The sequence below is a fragment of the Danaus plexippus genome, chromosome 20 (genome assembly GCF_018135715.1).
Source record: "Danaus plexippus chromosome 20, MEX_DaPlex, whole genome shotgun sequence".
In the NCBI taxonomy this organism is placed as follows: Eukaryota; Metazoa; Arthropoda; class Insecta; order Lepidoptera; family Nymphalidae; genus Danaus; species Danaus plexippus.
In genome coordinates, this window is record NC_083550.1 from 5449491 (window position 1) to 5476614 (window position 27124).

The window sequence follows — 27124 nt, forward strand, 5'->3', positions numbered from 1 at the left end:
TATCTTTTAAAATAAAACAAATATTATCATCTTTTTGTTCCCTTCAGTATGTGTAATACTTATTATGAAGTTTTTCACATTTTCTGTAGATGTAATTCAATTATTATATAACATGATCCGTTTCATCGATTTGAAATCGATTTTGTATATAGGATCAATTTACTAAATTGTTGTAAATAAGTCACAAAACTGAACATCACTATTTTAATATATACACAAATGCATAGAGATTGCAGAATATGTGATTATGGAAAACTGAAACTGTCATTAGACATTTCTCTCCTCATTAGTAAATATTTCCAAAATATAATTTAAAGGAATTTAAGATGATTTAAAATGTTTTGCCATATATGTTAGATACTTGAAGATATTGTGTTGAGGGGACGGACTATTTGAAATAATGTTGAACTGAAAACCTGGAAAAAAAATGTTAAGCCGATTTTCAGACGTTTTGCAAACTGCTGCGGACGTTGTAAGTGTAATAAAACTTTAATTACAATATGAAAGATATTGAATTAAGTTATATAATAATGTACGTTTCTTACAAAATAAAGAGATTAAAACTGCGCATAATAGAATGAATATTTTTAAATAGATTGAAAAGTTTAGAAAATAGGAATAATACTCTAAACTTTACCAATTTGCAATTAAATTATTACCGTCAGGGCAATTTATTGTTCTGTTTCTATGTTATATATGTTAACGAAACATATTTAATTAGCTTGCTCCGCCGCCGACCAGACTTGAAGATTTCGAATACCATTGGAAAATGGTACTTAATTTTTATCGAAATTACGATGAAAAGACGAAAGTACATATAGAAGACACGAGAGTTCCGCACCACTTGCATCAAATGTTACAGGTATATCAAATGTTTATACAAAATCTACCAATAAAATGATATTTTTCTCATACCTGTTATAAATTTATTTAAACAGATTAGTTTATATAAACTTACTATCATATGCAATGTAAGGTCAAAGGCAAATGATAATGAATGCATTTTAACATTACGAAATAAATTTTAAGAGTGCATGGAACATTTGTAACTACTGAGAAAAGATATCTTTAGAGACCGACATTCATGACTGTAAATCAGTACAATAGTCATGTCATGTCATTTTTTACTTGTTTATATATTTTCTTAAAAAATGGTGTATCAGCAAGGATATAAAATTTATTTAGCATTATCTGACTCGTCTAAAATAAAACTATTTTTTTTTAAACTTCACGATTTCAGTATGTGTTCAAATTATTAAAATTGTTATATTGTAATCTTATGGTTTTAATTATATTGAAATAAACCACAAAATGTACTTTGATAGAAAAATTTTATTTGAATGTTTAGTTTTGAACCGAAGATTTTGAATAAGGTTTTAGAAAATGATATCTAAGATTTTTCCCTAATAATAAAAACTAATGTAGTGGCAACGTTGCTGCAAACTAAGTGAAACGTTGGGTGAATTTATTTTAAAATAATGAAAAAAGGAATGTATTCAAAAATATTAGTTTTATTTTAATAGATTTAGAATTTTTATTTCTATTACATTATTCTGTTCTAAAAGTAATATATACAGAAATATATATAGAAAAAATGCTATTAGGATATTTTATACAAAATACAATAATTTTATAGTAGAAAGCTGAAAAACAGATCTATATAGCTTAAATGTGATGTTTTTTATTAGTTAATAGTAGACGAAGAGAAAGAACAGAATGATGGAACGGTTGGACCGTGTCTGGAGTCAATTATCCAGCGTTCCATATCACTGCTGGACGTCCTGGTAGCTCTGGCATCTGTGGATAGGCCTCCAGGTGCCAGGGCTATGGCGCTATCATTAGCAACAGCTCTATTAAGACGTACGAGAAGGCCATGCATCAATAGCGCCCATGTTTATAGACCTTTGCAGGTATTTAAATATATATATATATATAATATTGAAATAGATAATATTGCCAAAATTGCAATATATATATGGCCAAAGGCCGTGCAAAATGGAGAAGTTTGAGCAGGAAGGCAGACCCTGGCTAATGCTGGGATAAATTGCCAGGAAGAAGAAGAGATTGAAATAGTTAATATAGAAGGAATGTTCATCAACACAATGCTGGGTTCAAATCTGTGACTATAAGAAAATCTCTTTTCAGTTGCTTATCAACTGAGATAATCAATTTAAACATAGCATTGAAATTTTATTTCTGGTTTGTCTTAGTTATGCTCTGCAATATATTATACAAATTTCTGCTATTTTCATTATTTAATTTTGGATCTGAGATATTTTTATACTTATTTTGCATCTGTGGTTCGATTTTTGTTTGGGAGCAATATGTTTGATGAAATCCCATATACGTTATTTTCAATACCTAATTTATTTTGGGAATAGTCTAAGATAATCCTAATCTCTATATAATTGAACTCATGTCTTAACTTTTTAAATACGTATTGACATTTCTATGGGGTTTTTTATGGTTCGCTCCAATGATATTTCCAGAGAATGTTGGTACAGTGCAATGAAAGTCCAGCATCTCCCACGGAAAAGGAAGAAGTAGAGCTTCTTTTGACATTATGCGGCCTAGTCCGCAAGGAAACCGGCTTAGCAAACATATTCACTACGCCATTCGTGGAGGACAAGGCGAGTCTGCTCAGCATACCCAAAGATATACAGACGCTGATACCCATCAAGAAGAAACTTCACACCCCAAAGAAGAATCCGTTATTCGAAGTGAACATGACGCCGAGTCCAATGAAAACTGTTTCCATTGTCAGAATAAATAAAGACGATAATTGCCAGCAGTCGAACAGCTCTGGTGACGATCACGAATCCTGTAAGAGTCAGAAGACGGTTAATGAGGATAATGATAAATTCCTCCTGATTGATCTGTTGCTGTCGTATTTGAATAGTGCTGTGAGTATAAATATTTTTCTTAATAATTTTTGTTTATTTTATTTGTCTTTTACTTTTATGGCATCGCCTCAATTTTTTTTTCTGATCTGTCGCATGTCGCATTACACAAAGTGCTGTAATGGAAGTATAATTAAAAGTTTCAGCAGATTTCGCCTCCACTCGAACCAAATAAAAATATTTATTCCGGTTTAAAAAGCTAACCACTTATATTTGTCATATAATTAAAATTTTAAAACAATCAAAGCATCTAATCTGTTTAAAACCGGAATGACGGTAATAGTTCCTGATATATGTTTAACAAATTTGTTTAGCAAAAGCCAGCAGTTATATAAACTAGATATTACAGAAATAAATTCTTATTTGTCATAGTCATTTAAAATATAGGGTCTTAGATAACAAGTATTTTATTAAAACAATCTTATCAGTATTTAACGTTTTATTTTTATCAATTTCCATTTACATAATAAAAGCTTTTTTTTTACCACAAGTTGATGCCTTTAATGAATTTTTATCGTGACAGTTAATATTACTACGTTACTATATATTTAGTTAGTAGTAAGTATAAGATTTAGTCGAATAGGTTTTTCAACAGATCTTTTATTCCGGACCTAAGATAAAATTATAAGCAAACTCGTAAAAACTATCGATTTCTTTCCATAAAAGGAAAGCTTTCCAAAAAATTTTGAGAATATTATTTTTTAAGTAGGGTAATCCCTGCAATGGACTATGACTTAACCGCAATGTACAGGTTGCGAGAAATTTATTTGCTACCTCATAATTAGCGTATCATGGCTATTGAATAGGGCTTCACAGCGTGGATCGGATGTCACGTGTCCTAATAAATAAGTTCTATATAGAACGGAAATCCATAGATCCATGGAAAAATGTTGGAATTTTTTTTAGAAACTATCAGATATAAATAAAAATCTTACATTTAGGATAACCAAGTGGTTCTCCGGGCATGCGAGGGTATCATGATAGTGTCGTCGCTCCCGGAAGACGATATCGCTAATTTGGTGACGAGCAGCCCGGCCTGTGAGACGATCATCGATAAATTGGTTAATAAGTACCGGGCCATCCCTAGTGACGTGGACCCGAATGACGTTGATCACTTGAACATTACGTGGGCGTGAGTTTTATTTGGATAATTAAAATTTTTCCATCTCCCCTTCTTTGTAGCGGGAAAAAAATTCGGAGAAAAAGCTGTGAGCTAACAAAAAAACAAAGCATTTTTTGTTGGAACTAGGTCCTTGAATGAAGATGATGTCATGAAACAAATTTTACTAATATTTTAATGTTGATATATTATATCGTTTTTCATATCAAATAAATGGGTTTAATCGACAGATACATTGTTGTTCACATTTAGGTATGTGGCCCAAGATTTCGGTGACAAAAGTTACAATCGCTTCCACGGCTACAGGGAGCTGACGAGTTTCTTTTCGTGGTTGGATTACGTGGACACTTTGATGAAGGTAATTATCATTCATATTCATCAGCTAAAAGACCCTGCTATCAGGACTGTACGATTCCTCTCAGCGTCACATTTCTAGGAATCCAATTTTTTTTTTTTCTAAAATCCAATGAATAACATTATGCGAAAACTTTTTTAACAAAAAAATTTATGATGTTTTAAAACCCGTTTCTTTGTCCAGTTTTAATATTCCTGGATTTTTTTGTCTTTCAGGGAATATCATACCCACTGTCATTATTCATTACCCGTTTAGCGATCAGATAATATAAGTGAAACTAATATTTTCGGTTTACAACGCACTATATTATTATCCTAACTTCATACTCAAGAAGTTACGGTTACTTTGCAGCAACCGTAATCACGGTCGGACGAGATTAGAATGCAAAGTACCGAAACGTCGGGACTATGTGGTGTCAAAAATAATAAGCACGCCTAACAATCCGAAAATATTAGTATCATTTAAATGGATACTCGCGAAAATCTCAGATCACATTTTTATATGTATGGAACTCGTAATTCCAGGAATTAACAATGTTTCCAGGAATGCCACCCCACCATATCGTCTCACTTGGCTCGCATATTCCGCTGCCACTTCCTGGACGCCGTTCCCGAAGCAGCCAGCGGCGCTGTGTTGTCGTCAGCCTTGCTAGCGAAATGTCTCAGAGTGTTGGACGCGAGTGATCTCATACAGGGTGAGCGCCTCGTCTCTACTTATATTATGTATGCGAAAGTAACTAGTAGATTTTGATAAATTTTGTAATAGAGATAGACGGATCCCTTGAGAAGGACATAGGCTACCTTTTATACCGATCCCGGCCCAAAAACCACACATGTTCGGGTTCAATTGTCGTAGTTGCATAAAACAACTCCTATGTTCACGCGAACGGAGTCGCGGGAAAAAGCTGGTACAATATAAAGGAATAAGGAACTGAGACAATCCTAAGCAAATATATATATATGTATGAATATGTACATGACTCGATACCCATGGGGCTTGAGATCCGTCTTGCATGCATGCACAAATCTCAGAAATAACTTGCATACATGCTAAAATGCCAGATATGCCTCGCAGTATCTCCATTTAAGTTATTTTTATATGGACTAGGCTCTCGCCATATAAATTCTTCTGCATTCGTATTGTACCTTGTCATTTTCTTTTAGAAAATTGATTTGTAAATGGTTTTTTGTACAAATTGTTATAATTCGGAAGAAGTAACATACTATAATAATTTAGCGCTGTAAATCTATGACAACAAAAAATTTCCTTGAAATACGTTTGGAGTCGTGTCTGATAGAGAAACACACACATACAAACACATACACATTCACAAACACACACACACGCACACATACACACACACACACACACACGCACACATACACATTCACAAACACACACACATATACACATTCACAAACACACGCTCAATAACAAGTACCATCATAATATGAGCTATTGCGTCATACAATTTGTTATATATCCAGAGTTCTCAAGTTGGTTGGTCGGGGAGGGCGAGTGTGAGTGGTCAGTGCTACTGTCTCTGGTCGACAACTGCCTCACCGACAAGCACGATCTCACGCTAGAGACGCTGAGGTTTTTTGAGGTATTTACCATTTTTATTACATTGATTTAGACTTAGTTATTAAAATGTTGCCAGTTATAGGACCAAGAATGAGTTAGTCAGCTATTAAAATGTTGCCAGTTCTATAAGAATGAGTAAGTACAGGCAAAGATGATTGAATTTAAAAAGAAACTAATGGACTTGTTCCTTTAAGAACTTTAAAAATGCTGTGTGATATGTTACTACCATTTTCATTGATTCAACTAATCCCTACTTATATTTTCATAATAACTAGTTATTTACAGACGGCGTAATTCAAAAGTCGTTTAGAATAATGTTTTTAACTTAATTTAAAATATTTTATTGACTTATCTTAATTCTTAAGTTTTGATTCTGTTATTAAAACACCAGTAGTTTAATAATTACTTAAATATTTTAATGCTGACCATAGTGTGTTATAATTTATATATATATATATATGGGATATTTTATATTTACAGGCTATTATAGAAAAGGGCACAGAGCACAGTATGGAGCGGCTCGTGCTGTCTCGCGTGTGGTCACGTGGTTACTATCACTCCCCACCCAACGGCGCGCTACAGGACGAGAGGGACAGACTCAATGACGTCTCGCACGCGAGGGAAAGAGAGAGAAACAGGTGACACGGCTTCAATGATATATTCATTGAATTCAGACTTGGCAACACAGATAATATATACATACAGATTGTAACATATTATTGATGGTTTGTGATTATGTGATGTATTTTAGTGTTGATACTTACCATTTGTTTCTTCGAACTGGATATTAGTCGTAAGTAGTGCTGTATCTATGGATGATATAAACTCCGTTTGCAGTGTGAGGGCGCTAACTGACTAACTTATTGATGTTGAATTTTTAATTTAATGTTCCAAATATTTCAATTCAACGGTAACTTTCAGACGGTCCAATCATATGTTGGCTCAAACATCTATTTAAATAATATTATATATATATATATAAATTAATTTGATTGGCCTAAGTTTTATTATCAAACAAATGTGCTATATAATAGTGATTTGTGACGTCATTATATGTACATAAACGCTGAATTAAATTTCAGGGAAGCGATGCAACAAATGCAGCACGAAGAAAAGATCAACAGTCAAGTCAGCGAGCTCCTGAACGATGGTGGCACGGATTGTGACATACACAGAGTTATAAACAGGTATGTATTAATTAAATACTATTAATGTGCAATTTTTCTAGTCGGTATGTCTTTTACGCTATAACTCAGTAACTGACTATTTACACACACACACACACACACACACATCTTAACTCATAAACAGACAGCTCTACAGTTGTAAACTACCCTAATTCTTCCTTCCATATAAATACTGCTTCAATGTTATAGATTTTTCATACCATGAATGTTACAAGCGGGATAATGTTTTGTTATAATAATAAGAATTAATTGTTCCGTAGGAGATTAGGAATACTTAAAGAGCGACTTCAAGAGATTATCGCGTCTGAGAAGTTTGAGATGCTACAATTATCTTAAGATAACATATACGTGTTTTATATCTAAGACTGAAACTTATACTTACTTATAATATATTTTTAATTCTTTTTTTGATATGTACAAGTGTTTTTGCCATTAGTTAATTATAAATATGTTTTTGTCTTGAGCAAGCGTGGTGGTTAATGCTCTAACCTTCTCCGTGCGAGGAGAGGCCTTTGCTCAGCAGTGGCCTCCGATAGGCTGATGATATTTTTGTATATATTTTGTATTTGTACATATTACTGTTTTGTGTGTACAAAATAAAATTATATGTAGGGGATAGATTTTTTTTTTCACAGTTTTTTTAGGTTTAGGAAGATGGTAAGATATAATTTTATGGAAAACAAAATTCTCTGTGGACGTATGTTTTTATTTGACATAAGAATTTTATTTAATTGATGAAAATTTTGTTTGTGTTGTATTTTATGATCGGATCTTTATATTATTGATGGCCTAAAAATTGAAAAATATTTTAAATAACTGTAAATTTATAAGTTTTCTGTGTTAGAGTGAATATCTGAAGCTTTTTTACTTCCAACGATGTCTCTTCCACAACAGTTACTTTTAAAACAATGTACACTACATTAATATGCTAAAACTTCAATTAAAAAAATTTTTTCTTATATTTGTTAGACATTTTGCCATACTAAAGCCATTACATATACGTACATATTAGTGTAATTTAAATATCCCTAAGACAGTTATAAAAACTATGGTTTTAGCATACGGAATTATAATACACTTTTGGAAAGTTTATAATAAAAAAAAGTAGTCTTAATTTATGTGTAAAGCAAGGGAATAAAGTTATAGGAACATAATGAAATGAGTAGGATAATGAAATTTAAGACATAATAATCTTTTCAAATAATTAAATTTATATATATATGCATATAAGTTGATGTATATTATCACATATGTTATTCGATTAATTTATTCTTATAATTTTTTTTTTTTATATGAAAATATATAAATTATATGAAACAAACATATCATTTGTTGTTACAAAAAAAAAAGATTTTTTTATCAATTTCTAAGTTTTAAAATGTTCACTCTTTTGGACATAAGTCTATGTATATAGTTTGTGAATGAAAATGTTAGTGACTACCTTCATTAGTTATTTCAATCTAAAACAGATGAGTTTTTATCTTAAGATCATCTTATAGATATTATACTCTTAAGTAAATTAAGATTATTATATATCTATGTGAGAAGAGGCCTTTGCTCAGCGTTGGGCTCGGATAGGCTGATAGTGATATATGTTTACACAACCACACTTATTTATACCGTTTAACAACTCGGTTGTAAATTTCTTCCTTGTGTTATGTTAGTTAATAATATTATACAAATAAATTCTGTATTGTTATTGTATAAATTAAATAGTTACAACATCTAAACAGTCTTTTATTGTCCAGTTTCCTGTTGGTGGTACCTCGTGCGTTGTTGTCAGCTCCCGGTGACTGCGAGCACTACTTGCACGACGCACACCGACACTATCAGGTATATAGATTTATATAAAATACTATCAGAGCTAAAAATAGGTAGATAGACAGTATCAAGTACAAAAGTGTATACAGAGACACTATTGGGCTCTAAAATAGGTAAGACACTGTCAGGTACAGAAGTGTATATGAGGACAATATTGGGCTGTGAAGTAGGTAAAAGACAGTCAGGTACAGAAGTGTATATAACTATCAGGGGCACAAATAGGTAGATAGACACTATCAAGTACAGAAGTGTATATAGAGACACTAACAGGTGCTAAAGTAGGTTAAAGATATTGTCAGTTCCAGAAACAGTTGAATATAGGCATCATGATGTACAGAACTATGTAGACACTCGGAGATTGAATTTTTAAATAAAAGATTGGACATGAACAATTATCTAAATTCTACTGTATTTGTAATAGTATAAATATATTTACCTTCACCTGGTACACCTCAATAAGTTCCAGTAGTAAGGATATAAATACTGTTAGGAATATCAAAAACTATGTGGGTGTAGTATTTTTTATTACTTATATATATAATTGCTCATTCAATTTACATAAGTAAATAATAAGCTGTATTTAATAATGGAGTTGTTTATTTATATATTTATTATCATATTAAGATGACATTTAAGTAAGATTATCTTTGAAAAACAAACACTACATTACAATTAAATCTTGTCGTAGCGAATGTGAGAGAGTTTATAAGAGATATATTCGTTACAAATTATCTTTACAGCTCTGGTTGGATATAACGTCTACTTACAACTGGCCTACTGAATTAAACTGGAACGATAACACTGCTAGCTCCACTCACTCGTACGATAGTAGGCCTGAGGCGGACATACATCTGGACGATGTGTTTCATACCGTTCACAGGCAAAAAACCGATAAATGTCAAAATGACAGATCGGCAAACAAATCGAATTCAGATATCGATACAGAAAAATCGATTCGACATAAAGATCCATGTCCGTTCTCTCAAGCCCTAGTTCATAGACACAGCGAGGCGTCTAACAGCGAAGAAGAATTTGACGAAGGACCGTTCTTAAGGATGATCTTCAAACTGCTCTCTTCGATGCCTGATCAGCCTTATCAAGTTAATTTGCACCTTACGTCTATAATATCAAAGCTCGCTTTATTGCCGCATCCTTATTTACATGAATATTTATTAAACCCCAATCTGCCGACCGCTAAAAAGACTCGCACCTTGTATAAGACTCTCCAAGAAGTAGCTAAAAGACTGACCATGGAGGTTCCACGGATAAAGAATTATAAAAAGATCATTGAAAATACGAGACAACAACTTATGAGTGAAGATCCAGCCTATGATGAAATGTGAGTATATTTTAATTAAAAAAATAACAACTGCTTTATTAAATATTAATTTCAACGAGTTCATGAACCTCCTAAAGTATTTTTTTTTAGTTCTAACTTCAGTCTTCAGTGTTGCCCATATTATAATGTTTTATATAAATATAGTTTGACTCAATTTTTTCTGTATTATGTATATTAATAAAATATAATATTAAAAACAATTACCAATAAAAATAACGATGAACGTTGCGTTCCAATGCAAATTACGGGATAATCTACAGTGTACATGCTTTTGGACATTTTAACTACATTATTGGAAAGTTTAATCAATATCCGCTCAGTATATTCAACGCGAAAGAGCAACTAAAATACATATATGTTAGCAAATATTTTGTTTCAGCGGCGACCACAACCAGTTGGTCGAGAGTTTGATAGTACTGGAGGAGTTCTGCAAAGAATTAGCCGCTATCGCCTTCGTTAAATACCAACACATGGCTCAAATGAACTGTTAAAAATCATATATTATTTATCGCATAAAAGGTTTAGCTTTTGGAACATAACGCGTATTATGATGTAGCAATTATTCATTTATATTATACCGCCATTTTGTTCTCGTCACGCCCTACCATAGACAACGTTTCTTGAATATTATTCGAATTTTAAAATACCATGTGCTAGTCTTAGTAAATTATTGTTATACTTAATTTTGTTTTACTTTCATGTTAGAAGATATAATTTCATTTTATGAACTTTTATTATGAAAGTTTGATATGTATTATTTTTATCTATGCTATGGCTTCATTCGCAATGAATTTGTCGAATATTTTGCCCATGGCAACATTTTTTTTTTTGTTGTCATATCGAATATTATGTTATTTATATGAAATGTTTATCAATATAGATGTCTAGTCTAAAGAGTATATTTTTGAACATTCCTCGAACGTATTTTAAGTCCAAGCTTAACGCTTTATATGATGAAGCGTCCTGTACCAGATCCTCGTGCTAACTCATTTCGTACATTAATGTTCTTAATGTCTTGACCTCGACGTTTCGCCCTCCGTCGCACAAGCAACAAGCATGTACAAGAAATGGCATTTGTTAAATATATTCGATTGAAATAAAGCGTCTTTGTTTTAATACCTCTGAAATTTCAATAAAGTATTTCTAAACATATTAATTTTTTTTTTTATTAAATGTAGTGGTGGCCTAAAGGTTCAAGGCCCGCCTCTCACACGTGAGGACGCGGGTTCGAAACCTGGCAAGTATCAATGTGATCTCTTCCGAGTCATATGTACTTTCTAAGAGTATTTAGACACCACTGACGGACGGTGAAGGAAAATATCGTGAGGAAACCTGGTCTTATAATTACAAATTTAGGATTGAAATCGCCAACCCGTCTTGAGCAAGCGTGGTGATTAATGCTCTAGCCTTCTCCGTGTGAGAAGAGGCCTTGCTCAGCAGTGGGCTCCGATAGGCCGATGATGATGATGATGATGAAATAAAATATAAGAAAATGAAACTTCATACGCGCATGTGATTATATTATACTTCAAATTAAATAATGAATATAAACATGAATTAGTTATCAACGACATTCCTTTAAAACTATTTACAAACACGGATAGATTGTTTTTTCACATTTTGCTGTTGAACTGAAACCTCGGAGATGTTTTGCTTCATATAAAAATTCTAAGATTCCATCTTCCGCGCACCTTTATTGTAAGTCCACAGCCGAGCTAACTTGATCGGCTTTACTCTATACATGTATTCTATAGCGGTCGGGTTAAATCTCTAGCTATGTCTATTTTCTTGGACTTTACTCGCTTTTACTACTCGATTAAAACATTATACACATCAAACTGTGTATATTTTCACCAGGAATCTATTGTCCTTTATCTTATTTGTATATTTTTTGTATTAGCAACATTCTGAGAAAAACATTTTTGTGCCAAATGACAGTTTTTTATCACTATAATTTCAGTACACTAGGGAAGTTAACAACGAATTTGTTATTCAGCACAAAACTATTGTTCTCACTTCTGAGGACTCGCATTCCGTTTCTTGTTGATACCCATAATGATTAACTTAACTTTATATATATATTTTGAATAAAATAAGAAATAGACATTACAGTTAACATTCAAAGTTAATTTTAAAACAATAAAATGAGAAGTCATGCAGCGGATGTGAAATCCGGAAATAAAGTTTGGCCAAAAGCTTATGGCAACACCGAACAAGAAACGAGAACAGATAATTAATTATAGGAAGTGTTTCGAACCGAACTAAAATCCATAAAAATAACATTAATGCGTTTATCACAGTACTGATATTTGTTAATAAATACGGTCTATTTAATATTATTATAATTTTTTTTTATATTGAAATTAATTCTTAAATACATAAGCTAACCGTGGTCCAATGAGTTATTATTACGATTCACATACAAAACTGGACACAGCATATTTATATATCGTGACAACTTCGCCTGTACATTGTTTGCGTCACCGACAGCCCTCCCTAGCAGATATGGATTGCAATAGCACAACGATAAAGTTACTTCTCAAAATATCACCTTAAAATCGCTGTCCTGTATTTTGGGTTAAAACCTTTTTCTACCATTTAAATTTTGAAAAAAAAAATGGCTTAAATGTGCTTAATATTAAAATAGCATTCGACTAGCCCGCGGGTCATTGACCGACCCTTGATGGTTACTATTGAATTCTATAAAATTTTTAACATTTTCTACATATTGAATAAATTATATAACTGAATTAATATATAACACGATAGATTAGAAAAAACGTGTTTCACAAACATATTTACAAAAAAAAACTTTACATATTCATTTAATTATTTCACATTGATTCAAACCGGTTATTGAATTTCGAACTCCATACAAACAATGTCTCAGGTCAACTTCAGCGGAGTGTACAATAACCTACATACGTGTGATCTGTATAACATTACACTTTTATAACCTGTAACAAAAATAATATATAAGTAGACATTAAATAAAACATAATAATATTTACGGATAAACGTTTGTACGACAGATACCATGGATATATAATATTTTCATACAAAAGATTCTTTTTAATCAAAGAAACATAGACATTACTGGCATTTAAGAAATTACTCGATGTAGTTGACAATATAGGAACAATTTTTCTAATTAGTTTGTTGTATAATTTCAATATTAATGATATTTTTTTCTTTCTACATGGACTTGGTCAGTGTATGTATGTATGTTAGTGTATACCGTGACGTCACCACCAGGAGAAGAAAGGCGACTTGTGCTGGAACCGTTGCTGGAACGAGTCGAAGAAACGGGACGAGGTCGACCCGCTCTTAGACCTGGAAATAGAACATTACAGATGTTGTTCTTCTGTGTTGATTATGATGAATTCAATAGAAAAAATATGAAATAAATAACAATTTCCATGTGGGGCTCAGCAGATTAAAAAATATTTTTTAAATAATAAAAACAAAACAAAATAAGCAAGAAAATTGACAAAACCCATGAATATTTAGTTATAAAATACTTGGTATATATATGTCTACATAGCTGTGTGTGTGTGTGTGTGTTTGTGTGTGTGCGTGCGTGTGTGTGTTTGTGTGTGTGTGCGTGTGTGTGTGTGTGTGTGTGTGTGTGTGTGTGTGTGTGTGTGTGTTGTGTGTGTGCGTGCGTGCGTGGGTGCGTGTTTGTGTGTGTGCGTGCGTGCGTGGGTGCGTGTTTGTGTGTGTGCGTGCGTGCGTGTGCGTGTGTGTGTTATTACCTCTCAACTATAACAGCCGGCATCTGCACGAGCTGCACGGGACTCTTGTTGTCTTTGAGCGCCTGCGTGAGGTTCAGCACTTGACCTCGCATCACAGACATCTGTCGCTCGAAGAGACCTTTGTCGAAGCCTTTGTCTTGCTGAACAACAATACATACTCCTTGATAATTATATTATTTAATACATTATATGTTACATATACAGCCAAATTCTCTTTCACCTTTGTTGTCAAAATAAATAAGATATTTAGACAATTTTTACGTAAAGAAGCTTAATTCAATTCAACTTAGTACTAAAAAAATATTCAGATTATTTCTAAGTTATACATAAATAACGAGCATTTTGACAAGTAGGGTCAGGAAAAATTACAATATTTTTTATTTTACAAAAAAAATATATATTCAAATATAGAACTATAAATATTAAATTCTATTCATAGGGTATATTTATATAAAAAAATATATATTACGTAATAAAATTCTAACAATTTATTAACTCACTTTGAACAGTATGTGTAATTCATCGCACAGTTCCTGAACGAAATTCATATCCGATAAAAGTGGAAGCACCAGCTCCCTGAAACGAAAATATAAAGATGCTATGAGTCAGTATCACTATAGAGCGTAGAGTAAAATAATTATATACAATCATATAGAAAAATATAGATATTTATGTCTAAGAACATTATATGTTTGCTTTATCGAAATACAGTTTCAGATTTGTGTTTCAATGTTCAGCGTTACTTCCGGTAATGTCCTACAAAATAGCTAAACCCAGTATTTATAGCTTTCAAATACAAGTTGATACTTAAATGTTGCCGTTAGATAACTACGATGGTTCAGTATTATGATTATAATCAGCCATAAAAATAATTGCAAGGATTATAGTATGTTATAATTAGTGCGTCACAGGTGGCGCCACCCGTAACACTTGTTATAGGACATGTTTGTTTTATAATGGAGGTCGCTTTAGATACATTAAATATTTTATAACTATTAAAATTCATCATCTGTTACGAACACTACTGAATACATATCTGTCATTTTAGTTAAACATTAAACAGATCTGATTTATCTACTAAGAACATCGCTCACAAGATATATAGAGATATATATATATATATATATATATATGTATATATGTATGTGTGTGTATGCATGCATATGGGAGTGTGTATGTGTGTATGTGTGTGTGTGTGTGTGTCTCACTTAGTGTCCTGGCTGAAGGGTTTCTTGGCCTGTGGCAGCCAGGCCCAGTGGTAGGGGTAAGCTCGCCACGAGTCAGGGTGTTTGAAGGGGAACGCGAGCCCGTTGTCAATAGCGGCGATACGAACCTCGGACCCCCCGGACCACTCCTGGACGAACAAACAATACAATATTAACATTTAAACTATTATACGCTTCTCATCAACCCCGTACCATCATAACACTCGTACCTCGTCTCCCCTGTACCATCATCACACTCCTACCTCGTCTCGCTCGTACTTTCATCACACATGTCCCTCGTCTCCCCCGTACCATCATCACACATGTCCCTCGTCTCCCTCGCACCATCACCACCCCCTCCCCTGCACCTCTACATCTACATCCTACCGTGGGGTGCGTCATGTCTCTGTCCGAGGTGTCGTACTTGATGAGCCAGTTGTCGTTGCCGCGGTCCGTGTTCCTTATCATATAATCCAGGACGACCAATCGCTCGAACTGCAACTGGAATCTGTAATCGTTATCAGCTGTAATGTATTTGATGCGTTTATCACATTATCATTGTCACAAGGATGTTAAATAAACGTTCAAAAATTACAAAAAAAAAAAACTATGGGGTTTTCCAATAGGGACGCTTGAACTTTGACAGCTGATTGCGGCCATGTTGTTTGAGTGACAGCTGTCAAATGCAGTGTGTTATATTCATTCCGTCCTCCCAAACCACCATGGCAGGTTACAGTGTCGAGCAGCACGTGCAAATCATAAAATTGTTTTATGAAAATGGGTCTTCAGTTCGAGCAACGTTCCGCGCACTTCGCCCGTTTTACGGTCGCGATGATCGTCCTGCCGAGTCGACTATCCGTCGATTGGTGGACAAATTCGAGTCAACCGGGTCAGTTAACAATCAGCCGGTTCCCGTGCGTCAACGTAACGCGAGATCTGCCGAGAATATCGCCGCTGTGCGCGACAGTGTCCTCGAAAACCAGCGGCAGTCAATTCCGCGTCGCGCACAGGAACTCGGCCTTTCGCAGACGACAACTTGGCGAATTTTGCGTTGTGACTTGAGCCTGCACCCGTACAAGATCCAGCTGACCCAAGAGCTCAAGGTTAATGACCATAGACAGCGCCGTGTGTTCGCTGACTGGGCATTAGAGCAGTTGGAAGTTGACGCCGATTTTGGCAAAAAAATCATCTTCAGCGACGAGGCGCATTTTTGGATGAATGGCTATGTCAACAAGCAAAATTGCCGTATTTGGGACGAGACCAATCCACACGAGGTTCACCAAGTGGCAATGCACCCGCAGAAAGTGACTGTTTGGTGCGGATTTTGGGCCGGAGGCGTGATTGGTCCGTATTTTTTCGAAAACGATAATGATGTGGCCGTCACCGTCAATGGTGAGCGATACCGGTCGATGATAACCAACTTCTTTTGGCCTGAAATCGAGAATATGGATCTGGACAACATGTGGTTTCAACAGGACGGCGCTACGTGCCACACAGCACACGCTACGATGGAAGTTCTGCACGAGCAATTTCTGGACATGGTCATCTCGCGCGGAGGCGACGTGAACTGGCCACCGAGATCGTGCGATTTGACCCCGCTGGACTTTTTCTTGTGGGGTTTTCTTAAGTCGCAGGTCTATGCCAACAAGCCGCAAACCACCGATGCCCTCAAAGTCAACATACGCCACGCCATCGATCAAATACAGCCCGATTTGTGCGCCAGAGTCATCGAAAATTGGACCTTTCGTGTGCGCGCCACCAACCGAAGCCGTGGCGGTCATTTGAATGATGTCATATTCCATACATAATGGGGTCGATAGACCTTCCAAATAAAAAAAAAATTTCGCAAATATCTTTCCTACATGTATTTTTTTTGCATTTCAAAGATCAAGCGCCCTTAATGGAAAACCCTATAGTTATGATTATGCCAGTAATAAATTACGTTTCATATTATATTACATGTACTCTCATACATAAGCATAATTCAGTTTTTCCATTAAATTGTTCCTAAATGTTTCTGAAGTTTCATTACTAACAAGACTATATATGTGGCATGTATACATGGCCTTAATTACTCCTTTGTTCGTTAGAATATTACTTGGAAATAACCCAATTGGTAGTGTTAATTGATCTCGAGCTATAATTGGGACACTCTGTATTTATGAATAGACTTATATTATCATAAAATCTTAACAAAAAATTATTATATTATATATTATTTAGTAATTTCTCATATGACATTCATATTATATACAAGAGCTTTAGTTTATATGAATATAACAAACTTGGTCATGAGGTGGGCCGGGGGAGGCTCCTGTTCGAATCTCCTCAACCAGTAGTCGGCATCTTTGTAACCCTCAACAAACAGTTGGAACGAACCCATCTAGAAACAACATTAGTATATATATGGGGAGAATATGTCAGTTGTTTACAAAATTTATCATGTTTGACTATCTACTATTCTTTAAACCAAATAAATTAGAAAAGGATATAAATGACTACCATATCTGTGTAAAGCGAGAACCTAATTTACATTAATTTAATACAATATCATAAAATTTACAAAATTTATAAGTTATTTTGAAAATTTATCTTGTTCCGTTGGACCAGATGTACTATTTTAGAATGATATTTATCTTGCTTATAAGTGGCTCTAATTAATATGAATTTCAAACCTTTGGGGGCAGTCCCATCCTATTGAACCTGAGGGTAGGGAACTGTTCTGTGATGGCACGTTTCAGTCGAGATCTCTCTCGATCTATACGCAGGTAGTTGAATGTCTCCGACACTAATTTCACCACCTGGAAGGTAGATTTTGATAAAATCAAAGACATGTTTTTCGGTTCAACAAATAGCTCTTTCATCATAATTCTATATATTTTCTCCTGTAATTTCATCATACTGTGCTATCTCGTAGAAGTTATTTTATATCTTTGGTAATTGTTAAATTAATATGGCAACACGAATAATTGTTACTATATTGTTGGTAGTGATAAGTTTTTTTTGTGCGGTTGGCTATTATCCTCTCGCTCTCATGTACCTACAAATCTATGTAACGTTCATTTTTTGAATAAATTACAACTAAACACAAATTAAAAACAGTTTTCCTTCATTAATTTGCACAGTAATTACATAGTTTAAGAGGTTCAAATGCAAACCATTTCATTTGCAAAATCTTTGTTATAGTAAATTAGTTACATTTAGTCGAAGTGTTGTGCTTGCAATCTTTTGTCTTGATTTATTTAACGTTCGTTTCATCATTGAATCATTTTCATAGAGCATTATCGACAAAAATGTACCAAATTATTTAAATTTGTTTTATAAAAAAGCTAATGAAATATATTCCTAAAGTTATTCATTCAGAAATAACAAAAAAATAAGACAATAGACTGAGATTTGCCATTCCGACCAGCTATTTGGATTTCAATTTTGTCTATGACCACAAAAGAAGATATGTATATACGATTCAACAATGATTTTTAACAAAACAATTGGTTTTTCGACATGGTATTATGATCGGCAAGAGAGGGGAATTAGTTTGTACATAATCAGGGCTACCACTGACCTTCGTTTTTGGAACAATTTGTAAACCCAGCTTGGTGTCGACGAGGCTCGCCCCCGCTTCAGAGAGGTAACCCTGGTTTGGTATGAGACAGGATCGTCCGAAACAACAAGGACAACAGAGCTTGTGCATCCATTTGGTCCATTTGGGATTCAGCCTCCCATAAGGTTCTTCGTCCTTTGGCTTGAAAACACCGATGATTTTCTGTAATTTTACACATAAAATAATAGCGTTTAAATAAGAAACGTAAACAATATGTGAAAACAAGGATTTGATCCAGCGATCGTGATATAGCGTTCCACTCGCTTCAGCAATTAAGACATTGTGCTTCAACGTACTTTTAATTGGTCTCGTGACAACAAACAAGTTAAAAACATTGTTGTAGAATTTGAATAGACACGAAGGTTTATTGAAATTTTTTATAAAAAAAGGATGAAAATTATAAAAAAGAAAATCTAACATAACTATCATGGAACATGGGACAGTACAAACTATAATATAGAATAATCATCTTCGCCGTTAGAGCACAATATAAATTGACACACAAGCGGATTACTATATATTGAAAGTCTTAAAACGAGACTTCATGAATTTTTTTTTTATTTTCATGAAATCTTACATATATGTCTTTAATAATATCTCGTCTGTGAATTTTTAACGACCATTGAAAACCCTATGAAATCCATTCAACAGTTCTGAAGCTTACAAGGACAGGACCGAAAAAAATAAATATATTGGTCTCAATACCAAGAAAATGAAGGTAGAACTGAAAAAAAAATGATTAATTACATACAAACGTTTAACATAAAAAAATACAGACTAAAAGAAATGTATCAGTAAATTATTTTTTACGGAATTCTATGAGACATGAAGCCAAGAAGTTATTTGTTGTTTCCTTTACTCCAAATGAGGAGACGAGGTCTCGGGTCATCCTCAACCCCGCAATGGATTTGATATATGCTCCATAGATAACAACCTGGTACACTACCAATCCGCAGACGCGAATCGGATTACAGATCGTTTTTCATCGGGGGAGCAAAAAGATAATTATAATAGCAAATGGCCATAACTTTTACTGTAAGTGATTGTCTATTATGTGTTAAATATCCGACAAATAGTCTATAGTTCTTTTTTTTATTAACTAATGTTTGTAATATATATGTATGGTGAACAACAACACGATATTCTTATAATTTTGAATTAACCTAATCCAATATATTTTTGGGATCCATAGCCAAAAATAAGTATTTTTTTTATTTTCGATAACTTTCTTTTATCTGTCAAAATGTTTGACAGTTGTTCAAGTTTCACGTTTATAGCGTCTATCAATTGACACCTGTCAAGCACATTTAGTTTTCACTATACGTCAAAGCGAGTAATTTCAAGATTAATTCTGAATTAGCGTAACTAACGTAAATTTTATAACATATTAACAACGTAATTTGTTATCGACGATATATTAAATTCTCTTATATGATAAGAAAAGTCAATGGACGCATAACACAAACAAGTATAATTAAAATGGTTACAATTTTTAAATAATTCTTGTGTGGTCTGATAATATACACAAAGGCATATTTTTATGTGCCGTTATAGAAATATGACCAAAAAAAAACAACGTTACTCTGCGAAAAGTTTAAGTAATCTGAGGGTAGGAATGTTTTTTCGAGCTTAACCTTCGTGATTTGAAAGATAATGATTAACACAATGCTACAGAGCGACAATGTCATGAGAATAGATCGATACAAAATACATTAATATTATTTTAAATACTTTTACTCAATTATTAAGAATTTTTTTAATAGTTTAATGGATTAGAGCGAAAATTATTGCAATGCTGGACGTCGTCTCTGAACACGATGTAAATAATAATTTAAATGACTTTAGTTTTTATATAAAAAATCACATTTATTCTATTAATTTTAATGGATCTGTATACGAAAGTTATTATTAATATAATAAATATTTCTTTATCACTTATCATTTAAATATCAAATTACGACTTTTTTATTTTATTTCATATTAAACAAAAAGTTTTTTTTAATATGGAATGACACTTATTTGTTTATATATATATATATATTATTAAAATTAATTTGTATATTTCGTAATTTCAACATCATTATCATTTGCTGCTTATGATTTATGTCATAAAAAGTTTGTAGTAAAAAAATTTTTATTCATTTTTTATATAATTTAGGAAATAAATAAAAGATTCATGGTTCAACGAAAGGTTACGTGTCTCGAGAATATTAATCAATCGTGAAAATCATCATTTAACAAAGTAATAACTTTCACTCACACTTATAATAAAAATTATTTGAATATCAGCCTTAACATTCATATGTCTGTGTGGAACGTTATGTTGTTTGGAATCAAATTGAATTTGTATAAAGCTCAGATGAGTGTAAACATCGTCTTTTACTCCTCCAGCGTCCTCTTTTAATTAATGTATTTTTATTTCTAAGTAATTGGGTGTACGACAAAGTGAAGAATAATAAAAATATATATGAAACTTCGTTATATCGGAATTAAATCGGATATTGGTAGAAAATTATTTTTAAGAAATTTTTACAGTACCTTTAAGACAAACTTAAAGAGACAATAAAAATTACTTACAAGTCACAATTGATCGGACGCATGCGGTCGATGCGTCCCTCTAGCTCTGTCTCTTTTTATCCCGCCCCCCGGAGCGTTAAAGTTTAACGCAACCTTGTTTGAAATCGCATAAGAAGTTTCACTTCGAAAAGTGTAATGAACCATTCAAGCGAACAAAGCGATCGACAAAAGCTACAGTAAAATATAAAAACCGAAAAAAATGGCACCCATTCTTAGAGATATTTCTATTCTTGTAACGTAATAAATCGCTTAAACAAAATTCTATGTGATGTTTAAGAAACGATAATTCCCTGAGTTAGTTTATGAGTTCAAACTTCGTTACTGACAGTTAAGTTTACTTACGAAACGAACTAGTAATAAGTACCTATTGCTCTTATATTTGAGTTATCAATAAAAATTACATACAAATATAGTTTTATTGATGGTAAATCTATTTATGGCAAATGATATATCAGTCTTTTTGTATGTATTTAGTGACCAGAGTTCAAGGTTCAAAAGGTCTCCGATACCAGTTACGATGGTTCAAATTATGCAATAAAAATCACAGACATTTTTATCTCATAATACAACTATATAATAAATATAGGAAGTATGATAATTTATATATTTTAATATATTCTTAATTCTTCATAGAAAATCCAAGTGTTTGGGAGAAAAAAATTATCAATCTCTTATTGTTAAACCCGAAAGTCGACTATTTTATTGTTTTCGAACTAAAAGCTTAATATTTTTCACTCGTAAAGACATCTAACTTTAAATATAAAAGCAAAGAACTTATCATAGAAGTTCTCGAGGGAGAAATAAAAAAAAAATCACACTTAATTTACTAATAACTATGTATGGATAAGTTATTGTTATACATATAATTTTTTGATATTTTTATTTTAAAAAAATAAGGGCTTTTAAAGAAACTTAATTAAGCATAAAGACGAATATGAGGATACAAGCGAAAAATATATATAAACTCTTTTCTTGACAGTGACGCAAAATAACACACACACACACACATCATAGACATTGTGTTTGTGTGTGTGTGTTGTATATATATATATACCGCAGAATGTCCTCGAGGGATACGATTGGTTTACCTTGCATTACAATCTCATATCCAGAGTATGAAACTGCAATGTCAAATTGCCGACATAATATTGAAATCTTAATACCTTTTAGTTGAATTTAAAAAAAAACACACACACACACACAAATAATTATCTTTGTTCAACTCTGTGACATCTCAAACGTTATTAGTAAATCGGATCCTAATAACATGTTTTTAATGTACAAAAAAAATATAAAGACTTTCTTGAATATAAATTTGTTTATGATATCCCTGTATTTTATAATTATATATATAATTATTATTGAATATGATTTCTGAAGCGCTAATAAATACGAAATTTCAAAAGGAATACATGCATATTCAAATATGTTATGCTACCGTGTTATATAAAGGAATTAAAAGCATTTTATTTAGGAGTATATTTTATGGATATCCTCTACTCACCCCGCCTGGATTTTTGACGAAATACGATCCGCTAGAACCTTGATATATCCTCTCGGGGAAGATGCCATTGTCGATAGCGACCTCCGCCTGCCACACCAGCTCGCTGAACTGAGGGTCATCTGAATTGACCAAAAAAAAAAAATCTTAGCTAAAATTCAGATATTAGAACATAATGCTTACGAACCTTCGTATTAATTAATTTATTTATGTACAAAAAGTAGAAATTATTACAGTATTATAAAAGAAATGCTATGCCCAAGGATGGCTCATCTATTAAGAAATATCTCTATTTTGTTAGAGCGCTATTTACCTATTTTAACTATCACGAAGAATACACTATTATTGTTAGTTAATAATTAATTTCCGGGCGGTGAGAATTGTATTTGGGATGTTACAACCTACGCATAAATAAGATATAACATATGCTTCTAAACTGGTTAGTGAGTAGTGAACCGGATACTATGAAAAGCCTTACTGATAATATAAGCATGAATGATAGATCTTAAACGATAATATTAAAATAAATATCAATAGTAAAATCGTATTAATGATACGATGTCAATTAAAAAAGTTATATCTGAAAATTATTTTCTACAAAACGTAAATACAAAAAGTAAATTAAAAAATATGGTGAGCTGTTTTATTTTAAGTTTTCCATAGTAAATAAATGCTTATCGAATTAAAATATATTAATATATAATATATTAAGGTTTATGCTTGTATTAGTTTTCATTATCTTGTCCTTGGAGATGGGTGTTCCTCTCACCCAACGAAAGACTTGGATTACGATATCTTAGTTCTTAAAGACTCCTAACAAAACTTGTGTTAAAAAATTGATTATGTTACGGATTCATTGATTATATTGATATTAATATGTTTGATTAGATTCAGTAAATTTATCTTTAAATTTCATTACGATAGTGACGACTTTTCACTGAAACATGTTCTGTTTTGTTGTGGGTCACTGAATGGGACACGAGGAAAGCTTCGCATGCAGTGTGACACATACACATTCTGAGCATACTATTGAAAGAAACAGTATTCACATTGTTTGTGTTACGTACACTGCTTGGAAGTAAATTATTTAAAAGTTCAATAAGATTTAACTCAAAGGAACTAACAAAATATATATGGAAAAATTTATCTAGAGGAAACGAGAGCTGCAGAATCGAGCATATTATATTTCTAAACAGAGTTAACGAACGTATTAGAATTGTAAAAAAAAACACACTACAGATTAAAAATTTTTTTTTTAAATAATATTACCAAATTATATTAAGACATAAATCAAGTAAAAGAACCTATATATTTTTTCTAAATCAATCAATTTTTTGTAAAAACCTCACGATATAATGCTCAAATACTAACGAAATTAATGTAAATATAGCCGCTGAGAGCACACAACCTGTTTATAATGAGAATTTAAATTCAATAACACAAGAAAAGCATTTACATACATTAATTAAGAAATTTCCAAAAATCTCAATCCGACCCTGAGATTCCATCAAAATGGACGTCACAAGGGTACGATATTGAAATTCATAGTCTTGTTACGTATAACGAGGGCTAAGTTTTATTAAGTTCCAAAAAATATTTTTATACTTGGCATAAAAAATGTCACTTCTACATAAAACCGGTTTATATATATATATATATATATATATATAATAAAAAATATAACTGTATATTTATCTGAAATACATATATCAAATGTTAAAAAAACAATTACTGTTTATGGTATTAATAAAATTGGAATACAATACTTGCAACATTTGCGTTAGTTTCATAAACATCAACAATGGAGTCTATTGCGATATCATTTTGAATAAGATTTTGTTAAAGATTGAATTCTGTTAAAGCCTTATCCTGTTATTGCAACATTAATTCCAAAGAATTCTTCGTGTAAAACAACCTTGCACGGAAAAAGGTATAGGAATGTAAAGTGTGTTTTGCACGTCTTATCGCACGTGTAGATCGGGCTTTAGATGCTTCCTTGTTAAGTATAACCTACTTTAAAAAAAAAAAAACAAATATTTTTACACGCTTTATAATTAGCTTAAACGTTATTTTTATTCTTCTACAATATTATAGAAAAAACTTTACAAACTGCTTTATTTAAAATAAAATGACAAAAATACAGATTAAATTGGAATTATGTTCCTATTGAGAAATGTCAGATATATGACATCTCGTCATTGCTCATAATAATAATAAATCCACAATTATTCATCCAACAAATAAAAACGTTGACATTGGCATAATATTCCATGATTCCATTGCGAATGAATCCATAGAATAAAAAAAATCACAATTAATAAATTATAATAATAAATGAGTGGTTATTGAGACCGAAACCTACTTGACTTTGAGAATAAACAGGTCATAATTATATTTTAAAAGCGTTCAGAAACTTTTTTCAGATCTAGGTACTCATACTAAGATCTAAAGGTAAACTTATCTTATACTAAGATATTTGAGATCTAGGTACTTATACTAACTTATACTAAGGATGATCTGTTATAAAAAAAAAACTAACCGATACATTTTATTGTGCAACAATTAAAATTAAATCACATTTATGGTTTGTCAATTCGATGACAATTTTTGGATAGTGTTACCATTATAAATAATAATATATTAAATTTTATCACAATGTGTTGAGTAAGTTTTACATAAAAAAATATCTTTATTAATACATAAAAAAAAGTAATCTTTTTCCAAAAATCTAAATAAAATAGGGAGATTTCCTTGTTTAAATAGTAATTTGTCAAGAAACTTTTATATGAAAATTTGAAAAATGTCTCATAAAAAATTTAAAATTAATTATATATTAAATACGATCTGTAAAATGTTGATTCGTTTAAGTCAAGATTATTTATGGTTATAGATGTTTAAGTGTCATAAATGTGGAAGTATGGAAATATGTTTGTTCATCTTTGATAATTTATTTTATCAATACAAATCTCCAAAACTGTTTGTATATAAAGATATAATATACTATATTTAGTAAACTTATAAGCTAGCCACAATTTAGAATGCCTATGTATGTACGTAACCTAATTATTTGCATACCTCAAAATATAAAAATTTAAAAACAAATTTTTATAAATGTATTTAACTTTAAAATTCATCAATTATAGTGATCAAGTTTTATGAAGGCAAGGCCTAATTAAAGAAAAAAAAAATTATTATGACATAATAAATTGTTGCATATATCAACTGATAAAAAGATTATATGATAAATAATTTGAATAGTGTTATATATATTGCAACATAATAACATTATCTCATTACTCAGTCTTAACATATGGATAGTTAATTTGGTGCTAAGAATGTAATAAAAATAATCTTATTTGTATATATATGTATATCGAATATTATTAAAGAAAATTTAAACTTACTACACGAGAATGGAAACCACAAAGTCATATTCACTGGAATTATAGTCAGTTACAATATGGACACATCACTGAAAATTCATGTGAAAAATGTATCTGTTGCTATATTCAGTCCGGTTGTTTACAGGAAAAGTACTTTCTCACGAATTCAGAATCTGAAGTTAGTTCAAGTTTAAAGTAAGACAAAACACAGACAATGCACGCTAAAGTAATACAGTTCAAGGTAAGAATTAATTGTATCATAATCAACGTAATATTACGATTAATTTTACGTTGTTTTTGGAAGCCGTACAAAGAACGAAGTCGAACAAGTGATGCACAGATAATATTGTCAATATCGATAAACATATTTCATGAAAACATTATTCAGATGAGACGTGTTAATATGTGATGTTTTTACCTGGGAAATGATTGAATGAGACTTCTAAGTCGCCGCGGCCGCCCAGCAGCGGCTGCGACTCACGGTTGACGCCTGGAGAATCCACGTTTCCTTCGAATCCGACCTCTGGCACTAAACAAATGTCCTCAGCACTGCTAGAAAGCGACACCACACCGTCATCGGGAGGCGTAATCGTGCTGGGTTTGTCGAAATCTAGATTCAACAGAGTCTCTTCCGTACTCATGAGTATAGTTAAAAAGGTGGTCTCTACCGAGCCTCATCTATTTAAAATTGTAATATTCTTTGTTTTACAACCATTAACACAAACACTTCTACTCATTTAGATAGACAGTGCCTATAGATTATAAGCAGAAGATTATTGACAGCAATGACATC

The 27124-nt window shown here is 32.2% G+C and overlaps 2 protein-coding genes across 4 annotated transcripts; one reads left to right on the forward strand and one right to left on the reverse strand.

Annotated features, from left to right (window-relative positions):
* The first annotated feature begins 230 nt into the window (after positions 1–230).
* On the forward strand, positions 231–11407 carry LOC116773851 (FHF complex subunit HOOK interacting protein 2A-like). Of its 2 annotated transcripts, XM_032666380.2 has the most exons (13): positions 236–472; positions 722–862; positions 1689–1910; positions 2490–2903; positions 3842–4032; positions 4273–4378; positions 4919–5069; positions 5863–5981; positions 6440–6597; positions 7042–7146; positions 8895–8979; positions 9708–10306; positions 10686–11407. In XM_032666380.2, the coding sequence occupies exons 1-13, from the start codon at positions 428–430 to the stop codon at positions 10795–10797; spliced, it is 2448 nt and encodes an 815-aa protein (XP_032522271.2). In that variant the 5' UTR covers positions 236–427; the 3' UTR covers positions 10798–11407. The 2 variants fall into 2 exon arrangements, with proteins under 2 accessions (XP_032522272.2, XP_032522271.2); XM_032666381.2 differs by lacking the exons at positions 8895–8979; positions 9708–10306; positions 10686–11407 and adding an exon at positions 7407–8876 and having other exon boundaries at positions 231–472.
* A 406-nt stretch (positions 11408–11813) lies between these two features.
* On the reverse strand, positions 11814–27121 carry LOC116772594 (phosphatidylinositol 4-kinase type 2-beta). 2 transcript variants are annotated; one of them, XM_061523987.1, is made up of 12 exons: positions 26750–26772; positions 26353–26504; positions 22952–23070; positions 18832–19032; positions 17942–18067; positions 17552–17649; positions 15654–15774; positions 15270–15415; positions 14562–14637; positions 14062–14201; positions 13545–13639; positions 11814–13263 (listed from the first exon to the last, which is right to left on the reverse strand). In XM_061523987.1, the coding sequence occupies exons 2-11, from the start codon at positions 26378–26380 to the stop codon at positions 13552–13554; spliced, it is 1143 nt and encodes a 380-aa protein (XP_061379971.1). In that variant the 5' UTR covers positions 26381–26504; positions 26750–26772; the 3' UTR covers positions 11814–13263; positions 13545–13551. The 2 variants fall into 2 exon arrangements, with proteins under 2 accessions (XP_061379971.1, XP_061379970.1); XM_061523986.1 differs by lacking the exon at positions 26353–26504 and having other exon boundaries at positions 26750–27121.
* Positions 27122–27124: the final 3 nt, after the last annotated feature.

Bases quoted from the DNA above. Each gene is read 5' to 3' on its own strand.
- LOC116772594 (XM_061523986.1), bottom strand. From the start codon at position 26,972: ATGAGTACGGAAGAGACTCTGTTGAATCTAGATTTCGACAAACCCAGC. The intron at 19,033-22,951 runs GTGAGTAGAGGA...GTAAAATTACAG, and splicing joins TCGTCAAAAATCCAGGCGGG to AAAATCATCGGTGTTTTCAA. The intron at 14,638-15,269 runs GTGAGACACACA...TTTTCGTTTCAG, and splicing joins CCCTTCAGCCAGGACACTAA to GGAGCTGGTGCTTCCACTTT.
- LOC116773851 (XM_032666380.2), top strand. From the start codon at position 428: ATGTTAAGCCGATTTTCAGACGTTTTGCAAACTGCTGCGGACGTT. The intron at 4,379-4,918 runs GTAATTATCATT...CAATGTTTCCAG, and splicing joins ACGTGGACACTTTGATGAAG to GAATGCCACCCCACCATATC. The intron at 5,982-6,439 runs GTATTTACCATT...TTATATTTACAG, and splicing joins AGACGCTGAGGTTTTTTGAG to GCTATTATAGAAAAGGGCAC.